The 11,397-nt window shown below is 38.5% G+C and overlaps 1 protein-coding gene across 5 annotated transcripts in view; it reads right to left on the bottom strand.

The window, feature by feature from the left end:
• Positions 1–569: 569 nt before the first annotated feature.
• LARS2 (leucyl-tRNA synthetase 2, mitochondrial) overlaps positions 570–11,397 on the bottom strand; it is a 141,247-nt gene continuing 130,419 nt past the window's right edge. For 2 of the 5 annotated variants that reach the window (XM_075212501.1, XM_075212502.1), the window contains 3 exons: positions 7,941–8,052; positions 936–1,063; positions 570–800 (listed from right to left, as the gene is read on the bottom strand). In XM_075212501.1, the coding sequence (XP_075068602.1) occupies positions 621–800; positions 936–1,063; positions 7,941–8,052 (420 nt within the window). In that variant the 3' untranslated portion in view covers positions 570–620. Of the gene's footprint in view, positions 801–935; positions 1,064–7,940; positions 8,053–11,397 lie in introns of those variants that run through there. The other 3 variants (XR_012692787.1, XM_075212504.1, XR_012692786.1) reach the window with 2 other exon arrangements.

Here is an 11,397-nt window from a genome sequence, read left to right as displayed (position 1 = left end):
TTGCAGGAATTACTGATGTGCTCGATTTTGAGAGAAACAAAACAGAATCCAAACATGGCGAGTATAATTCCAGACCTCAGTGTGCATCTGTCTGATAGCAACTGTAATTTTGGAATTAATAAAAAAAAAAAAAAAATAGAAAGAAGTGAAGTTGTCATTTATCATTTTAGATTTTGTCTCCATTAGTTATCATAAAATCAATGTACGGTAAGCCTACAATTCATCCATAAAATCTTGGCACACAAATTCAGAAATCTCACAATGGCTGTGGTAGATATGAGGTTTGTATGGTCAGCAGCTTAAACACGTCAATGATTCCCTATCATATCACTTGTCCAAACAAGTTTTTGAAGTAGAAATTACTAGCATATGTGTGTGTGTATTTTAGAATTATATATATATATATATATATATATATATATATATATATATATATATATATATATATATATATATATAAAAATACACATACACACACGCCATAGATGCATTGAAAAGTATTTAACACAGAAGTTTATGCAATAATTACATTCACATACAATTCTTCGAAATATGAAGAGTTGGGACCGTTGAGAATGTTATAAACACAAAATCTTTATTGTCTTTCAATTTGTGAAACATTACTCCTGTACAAGAAAGTTGATGAGAGCTGTTCTTGGAGAAAGGATCACCCTGTTGATAATGCGTCCCTGCAGAAACATTGTGCCCAGATCACTCTGCAGAACAAGATCTTGCACCTTCTCAGAGTCCTGGGATACAGTAAAGGGAAGGCTGACTGTGCCACAGAGTTTGTTATTAATCTGCAAAACAGATCACAGTAAAAGTTATGAAATGTATATGTCCCTCGTGTGCAATTTACATCTCTTTACGAAGTATTTTGTCCACATTGCAGGAATGTTTTAGGTCAGTCAGGCAGTGGGGAGTTGAATTCTTACCATTACAGACACCTCCACTGTGTCGGGTTGAGAAAGATATTCAGGGTCGACTGTGGGCCAGGCCTGCAGCAGGACATCTGTGCTCCAGTTATATAGTGTGCACAGCTTATGCTCCACCTGTCCTATACCTAGAAAATAGGAACGAATAGATATGAGACTGTAATAACTCATTGGAACAGAAGTATAATACATGAAATGTGAGCTATATGAGCTTCAAGATACCGATAATAAATTAGCACTACAGGACCTTGAAAAACAGGTCTTTATTAAATAATATGAGAATATGAAATATGACAGAGAAATTAGCACATTCTACAATTCCTTCTGAAGCTATTTACACATTCAATGCCAGAGAAGCCTAAAGCCAGGTGCACAATGGAGCTTTTTCGTCCTAACATCATGCAAAACAGCTGACATAAGACAGTTTGTTCGGATGTTGTCCTAGTGTGTATAATTGCACGATGGTTCAAAGTCGCCCCAAAGTGCCGATTGTCTGTTCATTTGGTTGGTAGTATTGTTTAATAATCTCGTTCTAATCACCTTATGATCATATAATGTATATATAAATATATAATATGTTATATTAACATACGTGTTACAGAACGAATGAAGAAGACGTGTTTTCATCTCCTTTTAAGAGTTTTTGGGTGGTTCTTAATGAGCATGTTCGGTCCATTATTTCAATTTCTTGGAGATATCGCTACAGGGACCACATATGTCGTATCAGTGTGTACGAAATCCAGATATTTTAACATTACATTATGGCTGTGAAAAGTCGCTGTCCGGACGGTCGGTCTTTTGTTAATGGTTTAAAATGTGTCTAGTGTGTACACATGAATTGCCCGAGCGACTGGACCTTCAGTCATTAGTAAAATAGTCGTAGATAACAAGTCAGTCAGAAAATTCTTCAGTGTATAACTCTGAGGGGTAAATGTATCAATCTGCGGGTTCTTCAACACCCGCGTGTTCAGCCTCTTCCGCGATTATATTTCAAGCGGCGCTGCATTGTAAAGGGAAGTTAACCCTTTACAATGCAGCACCGCTTGAAATTTAATCGCGGAAGAGGCTGAACACGCGGGTGTTGAAGAACCCGCAGATTGATACATTTACCCCTGAGTTGCATGTGGACTTGCTTTATAAGGGCTAAGTCCTAAAATTGGCCTAAATAAACAGCCATGTGTTGTAACGTTTACATTATAACTCTACTGAGGAACATATTTTGTAGGCCGCCAGTAAAACTAGAAGCAATTACAGTTGATAACATTAAAGTTGATATTTTTGTTACAAAAGCACAACAACATGGTGGCATAAAAGTAGCAGGTTTGAAATATCGCTGGGGATTTCTGTTCTTATTGTAATGAAAAATGAAAGGCACACACCACACACCACAATGATGGCCCCACTTTACTTGGCAAATTGGAAATTGCTCAGCAGGAGTAGGATGTCACACTATAGCAAGGATCTAAGGTTGAGGGATTCCATGACACTGCACCCAGGATGGCAAATTAAATTCTACACTTAGACTCAGCTCATTATCTTCCAGCAGAATCCAGGTGTAACGGCACCTCAATATTTCAAGGTTTGCTTTAAACTTGGATTCAAAATCTGTATGTTGACTGGAAAAGTTTAAGTTACAGCTGGTTTTCCCCATATGTGGCGCCTCACTGAAGGCTTAGAAGTACAGCCATTTGCTCACCATTAGATGGTTCCCACCATGTTCTCTTTGTATGGAATGTATGAAGAAATAAAGATGGTCCTTATTAAAAATAACTCCTTTTGGTAGAGCTAAACAACCCCAGTGTGAATGTGAAGTGTGGTACAGTTCGTTACAATGCACTGCAGTGTTATGCAGCTTTTGCTTAGTCATGGAACAATCAGGGTCACAAGTCCAGGGATTTAGTTCCTCCAGAAAATATTGACTAGTAATGTGTAATGGTCAGCAGGGGGTTAAATAAATAAATAAATAAATGAGGGAGGAAATAAGTCAAAAGGCAGAAACTAACTTAAATGGACAGGATGGGTAGGAAGATTATGTGGAGAGCATTACGACTCATGGACATAGCATGGCAGTGCTACTGCATACACTGTTTTTATTGAACTTCTTTCTGCACTATAGCAGGACAAGCTAAGGATGAAAGGAACCAGAACAGCAAAGTAAAGTAAAGTAGAAACTATAACAGAACAAATACAGACACAGGCTTAACAAAGGAAAACAGGATACATAAAAGACAGACTGATGAAACAATGGAAAGCAGGACGAAGGCAAGGATACAGTAAGCTGAGATTCAAAGCTGGACACATGGAGAAGCCAGAAATTGCTTTAGCAACCGCCACTGACTAAGAGCCTTATTCCTGGAGGTTTTTGAGGATGTAGAAAGGCTGGCCTCATACATACAAGAGAACATGGAGAGAGATTTCTTACAGCACCTGGTCCACTAACTTAGAGACTCGAGATAAAAAAATATTCTAAAACCTTTTTCACTAATCATAATACAAAGCAGAGATGAGTAATATCATCTTGAGAAACAATTTACTATTTCATGTTTGAAAAGTGACCCTGACAATAGTATAGTAGTATATGTAGTAGTATGTCTTTCATGACTATTGAATAACACTAAACTGCGAATTACAAACTTTCATGCCCCTTAGTTCAAGGTTATAGCTGGTCAAGTTAATTTGATATTAAGGGACTTCAACATGGCCATGCATCCTGTAAGGACATATGGCCCCAAGGGCAGTAAAATGTCCTCATGAAACTATATATGAGAGATACTTATACGTATAATTTCCCTTGGATAAGATTATACATTTTATTCATATCTACACTAAAAGTTACTCTAGCATAGATTATATTATTGTTCAAAACACACTATTTACATAAACTTGCTTTCTCTAAAATTCATCCCATTGTCTAATCAGACAATGATCCTGTGGAAATCAACCATTTATCTGAAAGGGTATCCAAAGAATAAACCTGGATTCTCAACAAATCAATTACCTACGATGATCTTCTCTATTCATAATGTTCTAGAGAATTTCTTTCTTAATAATGTAAACAGGAGATTTATAGTCCTGTGTTATCTGGACTGTCCATAAAGCAGTCATAGGAGATGCATTGTTAAAATTAGCACTTTAAGAAAAAGGAATTTCTATTGTGTAAAACAGTGGTCAGGGAACAGGGGTAAATTACCCCAAATGGGGTAAAAATTAAATTCCTGCGAGTAATACAACAAAACTAGTTATTAACAGACAGATAGAGGTAAGAGGGCCCTGCTATCAAGCTTATGATCTACAGGAAAATAAAAGTTTGATACACCAGTAGCCACATAATGCATATTGGGCCAACCAGATTGCAATAGGATAAAGTGCTTAGTAGGGCTATGTGATCCAATCACAAAGCTATGTTGGTTTGGGGGTCAGTGAGTTGTTTGGAGAAAGAGAAACCCATGCAATTTTTCTACGAAATCTGTAGAGGGTGGTTATATAGAATAGCCTAGGGATTTTAGGACGGTGGTTAGGAAGCTTGATAAGCTTGCCTTGTGGTGTGAGTTTTCAGGGAACTCTTGAAGATTCAGAGAATAGAGAAAAGTTTTGTGCGAGGGAGGGAATTCCACAGACTAGGCACAGCCCAAAAAAAGTCCTGTGACTGGAAATGGGAGAAGGTAATGAGTGTGGATGAGAGACACAGATCTTGCCCTGCAAGAGTGCAGTTGACAGATATTTTGAAATAAGTGAACATATGTGTTAGGAATTCACAGGAATATGAGGTGAAGTTGTATTAAAAACACAATGTAGTTTAATGCAGTTCAGGGTATATAATGATGGTCTGAATACATGAACACTGCATATTGCAGTAATCAAAATAAGTGTTAAAGAAATAAGGAACTGAATATATTCTAAAGAAAAAAAGATCATTGTAGTGGCCATCCTGATGAGTAGAAAAATCAATCCACTAGTAGAGGCTGTGAGAGGAGATTAGAGAGAGTAAAGTGGAGGTTTAAGGATTATGTGGATAATCATTGGGGACGTTGAAATCATCCAAGATGATGGTGGGTATTTCAGAACAGAATGACGGAGCCAGGCAAAGAAAAGTTGAAGAAATTGTTGGGGTTTTCCAGGAGGACGATATGTCACAGCAACATGCAGAGATAATGGGTTGAAAAATCTGGATAGCATGTACTTCAAAGGATGGGAACATGAGTGATGGGACATTTGGTAGAACCTTGAATGTGCAACCTGGTGAAAGGAGTACCCTACCTCGTTATCCGATAGGAGGCTTGGAGGTGTCAATGAGGAGGAGACCACTGGGTGAAAGGGTGAGTCACGTTAAACAGATGCACCAAATCCCCTACTATTCAAACAGTTAAAATACACACTGGACACTTAGGACCTGATTCATTAATGAAAGCAAGCAAAAAAAAAGGAATACATTTGCTCCTAGACAGACCCATGTTCCAAAGCAAGGGGCGCAAACTGGTTTATTATTTTGCACATAAGGAAAATACTGGCTGCTTTTTCATGTAGCACACAAATACTTGATAACTTTATTCTTACACTGAAATTTAAAGTTGATCTAGGAGATGCTCTATCCCAAATATAAATCTGTCCCCACATTTTAAATTTAAGTCTTCCTCCAATAAAACATGAATTTACAAGGTGCAAATTTAATCTTTTTTTTTAGCTTTGTGTGCCTTAATGAAGCAGGCCCTTAAAGTCAGTTCCTCCAGAGATTTTGTCAGAATTCTATGGGTATTACTCTAATCTGTGTTTCTGAAGTAATAATGTGTTAAATGATCTCCAATTTCCTTTTCTTAAACCTTAGATTCCCATGGTTGCATTAAAGTCACTTGTCCTTTGTCAGATGTTGCCTCTGAGAAGTGATGAAAATTATTAATAATCTGAAAAAAAGGCAAGACACCAGCCCCGGTTTATATAAAAAATAGTTTGCATCAGCTTTCATCCCCCATACGGTTAACCGGTTTAATGACATTTTAATGGAACATGCTCTTCCCTCCTAAAGCATCTCTAAACTAGGAACAGACCAAACATTATTTAATAATTCTAGACTGATTTCTGCCATCAATAGAGACATAAAATTACTTATTCAATCCAATTATCTTCTGATTTAGTCCAATCAGACAGGCTTCCTCTCAGGCGGTCAAACGTCTGATAGCCCTGCTGCCCTTCCTGTTCCCCATGGCTATGAAGCACTTATTTATGGCAATACAGAAATGCCCTGATATTTCATGGTTCAAAATAGATTCTGCAGAATTTAAGACATCTTAGCCGTAGCCAACATGGATAATCAATGCATACAAATATGGAAGTTGAATAAATTGATTAGGATGCATAAGAGTTAACAGAGCTTACTGTTTATATATATTGACAAATTAAGTTGTATTTCAGTTATTTAATGGCTACTCAAGGTATATGAAGACATATCCAAAGAAATGTGTCCCCAATTATGGGAAAAGGGGAAGTTGTGGTAAATTTGTCTACACCAGATAAAATGTGGCAAGGTCTGCTTGGATTTAAGCCTGTATCCGAAGTGATGTTGAGGGGTCCCACCAAGTGGAGAGATATTATTAGTTGAAAGTCTTAAATGACTCATTTAACTACTAATAATGTTGTGGTTTTAAGCTATAAGAGGCTTGTAATGTTAATATGTCACACCATTTATTCAGGTAGAATTGAATGGTCTGTACTGTGCTACTGATAAAAGGTATCATTCTGATTACTAGCATTAAAGACTCTTTCTTATCAGCCGCGAAGCCGGCTACACGAGAAAACAATACCGGACAGGAACAACTGCATGCGCGGACTCCGGACCACTTCACTTTCACTCTGGCATCTGGATACTGAACAACTCAGACGCGAGGAGCAAGGAGGGAGGCCGTTTTCACAGCAAGTTCCCCGGGAGCGGGGTAAGTGACTTTTTCTCTTCTTTTAACCTCACCGGAGTTGCCTCTATCCTTGGAGTGATTTATTGGACTGACCATATACTACGGGAATATTTCTGGCAGCGTTATAACATTTATGCTTACGAATATCTTGTGCTCAGTTTTTGATATGGAACTGAATATTGCATACGTGACCCTCACCCACGGATCGTTTGTGGCTTTGTAACCTATTATGCTCCGTGATAGGGGATTGGATCCCTGCTATATATCGGATTGTGACTTTCCCCACGTGCAAGTGCATTTATACATCACTGCCTCAAAAAGGGGGAGCACATTATCCCTCTGCAGGACTTTAGAGCTGTCACTACACTGGACTTTCGTTTCAACTCAAGCAGCTGTACCTCATGCAAACGGTGATTATTGTTTTTATAACTCTAACCCTGATTATGTACTGTTTGTTTGCATCAGACATCAGTTTTCTAAGTGCAGTCAATTTGTATGTGATTGAATACATCTCATTTCTGACATTACATCATTTTTTGGTTTGCACCTTATTTTACCTTTACATCTTATCAGGCGTCTGGGAACTACCATAGGTCTATCTGTGGGTTTTGTTATATAGATATGTGTGATTATTTTTACCATACATATTTTGCTTGTTATATAATTATATACTGTGTGATATGTGCTGTGTACTGTGTTCACTCATTATTTCCCATATTTCATGTACCTATATATATTCCAGACAGGTCCCAACATTTCAGGATCCATACAAAAATCCAATAATAGTTTGTGAAAGCTGTAATAACAGGTAGGGGAGAGCAACACCATTTTAATACATATCATGTCTAAAGAGGAGCAGCCACATTCCATGTTGGGCATGCCCCCATCACTGTGTGTCCACGCCCCTTTGACAGCACTGCACATCCCTTCATATATTGTGTTGAGGGAGGCCCAGAAAGTTGCTGTACTGGGGCCCCAAATTCCTTTTAACCCTGACTACAAATATAAAAATAAGACATTTGATATATGTATTACCCTAAATGGCTTTAACCCTCCCCCTTCCCCCACCCGCAAAAAAAAAATAATTAAACAAGAGATTTACCATTCCACAACTCTGATGCCAAGTGAGGGGCCATGGGTGACATCATAATGATGAGACTTGCTAATGCATCTTCAAATTCCTTGCTGTGTTGAACAACTCGTGAAGGTGAGTGCTGAGAGAAAAGACAAGAAGGTGTCTAAGCCATGTGTTGCATAAAGGCTCCCACTGTCTCAGACAGTTCCAGTGGTTACAGGTGACAGCTAAACCATTATGAGACAGCCACCTTAACGATGTGATACATATATAGAGCAAGGCAAAATGGGAACATTTAGTAGCAAAGATTAAGATGCATCTATATGCCTTTTATGTTATATTGATATGCAGCATATAACCCAATACTCAGATTACCTATACAAACTTATCTTTCACAGAACACAAGCCACATAACAAGTTTGACATGATTCTAGTTCCAACAAAAACAACAACAAAGGCGGATCGGTCTATTCTACAATGGGAAATAATGTATATACAAACAGAGGTAAATGTAAAGTTAAACAATCAAAGTGTATTTTTGTATAGCATTCTGTGAGTGAGGCCTTTCAGTTAATTATTTTTTGTTCTTTACAAAGCAGTCCATCTTTATCACCTTCCGCCTTCTTTTCACCTGGCTTCTTATAGTTGTATTGGTCCCCCTGCCTCTAACTGCACTGTGCTGTGCTATTTTACATACCGTTTTAGAAAAAACATTTCTAACAATTTACAGCTAAATCATTTAGATCTCTTTAAATGACCTAGTCTTCTTGTATTAATGTCGGGGTTATATTTTGTTAGGAAATGAAGACAATAATACAGGTCTGCTGTGATGTTGTCTGACATTGGTCAGGAAATTATATTCCTAGCACTGAGAACACGAAGTGCTGTGACAAGATCTAATAACAAATGTGTGATATGAATCTGCTGAAATAAGATACATGCTGCTTAATCAGGTATGTTTCATGTATTTCTAAGCACGCCAGTCATTGCTAGTGTCAAATGGGATCCACATTTTCTAATAAAGAGCCTTTGTCATTAACATCCTGTGCAAACCTTAACTGATCCATAATAAACCTGGAGATTGTACACAAACCAGACAACACTCAATCATTCTGAGCCAGGTCTCTTCTCTCACACATTATTGACCCATCCACCGCTATGGAAAGAACACTATATTATTGATGTTTGCAGCCATCACATAGCTTAATCTGCAATATAGTTACGTCTCACTATTGATAATATTGAAATGTAAAGAGAAAATGTAAAATAGTTTCTAATTACTGAAACCCTATTTCTGCATATCTATCTACAAGGGGCAAGTCAAATTAAATGGTGGCATTAATTTAAAATATCATGTATACGGTACAATATATGTCAAAATGCACTACATTGTAATATTTATGTAGATTGTATAATGGCGGTTTGAGTCAGACTTGTATCTGTGTGCCTTATATAAGTGCTATATTAGTAGTGCAGTTTTGTCAAGAAGGAAACCATCTAAGAACCCTGTTTCTGTTGATGATTCCAAACAGCTTATAATGGACCAATCTAATAGCCAGTCCTACTGGAGTGTTAACATTTAAAGCTCTCTGAAATATGTTAGTAACATGCAGACACTTTTATATGCCTCCATTATAGACCCTTTAAATATCTGTAATGACGGTTCCAAGCACTAGCTGGCTGTCAGACTTTAGCACGGAGGGGCAAGCACACAACACTGGCCCATAAGTAGCGGCCCATCCTTAAAAGGTTTTCGGTACAATATATACTTCACAATATAAAAAAGAGGCTATTTTAGTGTTGCTTAACCCAGTGATACTTTATTATTTTAAATGATAAATCTTTTGGATTTTATTTTTTATATCTTCTCCCTACAGCACCTTTTTTGTAACATACACATCTATATCTATCTATATCTATCTATATATTTCACTATATAGCAATAAAGATCACAACAATAAGAGCAACAAATAGCAGATATGTTTGTCCTACCAACACATTACTGTCCCCCCTTATCACACTATGGCCCCTCTGCCCACATGCTTTACTTACACATGCCCTCTCTGCCCACAAGCTTTACACACAGATGCACCCTCTGCCCACAAGCTTTACACACAGATGCACCCTCTGCCCAAGTGCTTTAAACACACATGCACCCTCTGCCCACGTGCTTTACACACACATGCACCCTCTGCCCACGTGCTTTACACACACATGCACCCTCTGCCCACGTGCTTTACACACACATGCACCCTCTACCCACGTGCTTTACACACACATGCACCCTCTGCCCACGTGCTTTACACACACATGCACCCTCTGCCCACGTGCTTTACACACACATGCACCCTCTGCCCACGTGCTTTACACACACATGCACCCTCTGCCCACGTGCTTTACACACACATGCAACCTCTGCCCACGTGCTTTACACACACATGCACCCTCTGCCCACATGCTTTACACACACACATGCACCCTCTGCCCACATGCTTTACACACACACACACATGAACCCTCTGCCCACATGCTTTGCACACACATGATCCCTCTGCTCACATGCATTACTGACACATGCCCCCTCCCATTACCCCTTCTTACCTTTTTCTCCACCAGTAACTTAAAGCTGCACAGGAACAGGAGGATTCCCAGCAGCTCCTGCAATGTGTATCATGTGACTGCAGCAGCCACATAACCTGGTGATACCACACTCTGATCTAGCCTCTACCTTACAAGAGTTGCAATGCAGACAGCCTATGCAGTCCGTGCATGGGTTGTCATATTGCATACTATCCACTGCGGGGTCGTCAACCGCTCACAGAATATTGCACTACAGCTTGTAGTACAATATTCTATGAACGAATGATGCGGCCACAATGAGTGGTATGTGATGTGACAGCACATGCACGGACCACACAGGCTGTCTGCATCGCAGTACCACTGCTCCACCAGGCAGCCCAATATACAATTTAATTGTCCGCCCGCCCCTGGTTCAAAGGAACACTTAAGGTTTGACTCAGACCCCAGTGTGTTTAGGTACATTTAAAGGTTTTTGATCCATTATTCACTAACTTTCTTCCGTGTGCAATTTATTCCATGTTTTACAAATACGGACATCTGCTAGAACGTCCATAATACAGATTTCCAAACAAAAAACAACATACCTGTTAAATTCATCTATGTGACATTTTTATATATTTAGTCTAAACATACTATAAACTATGATTTTAGGACCATATTCTTCATATTGTAATGCAAATGTATCCCGTGGTCAGTTTGCTGACAAACTTTACAGCTATATGAAAATCACCAATTTACAACAAACAAACAAACAAACAAAACCAAAACACAACAACAACAAGCTTGGTTGGTGAATGTTGTTAATATTTCTGCACATAGAGGCTTGAGGTCATAGACTTCAAAAAGTTGTCCCACTGCTCTGCTTTATATGCGAATATATCAACTGATAAAATGTTTCTGTGGT

Source organism: Mixophyes fleayi, chromosome 5 (genome assembly GCF_038048845.1).
Source record: "Mixophyes fleayi isolate aMixFle1 chromosome 5, aMixFle1.hap1, whole genome shotgun sequence".
In the NCBI taxonomy this organism is placed as follows: Eukaryota; Metazoa; Chordata; class Amphibia; order Anura; family Limnodynastidae; genus Mixophyes; species Mixophyes fleayi.
Note: the sequence above shows the minus strand (reverse complement) of the source record. Positions and strands in the feature narration are given on the sequence as shown.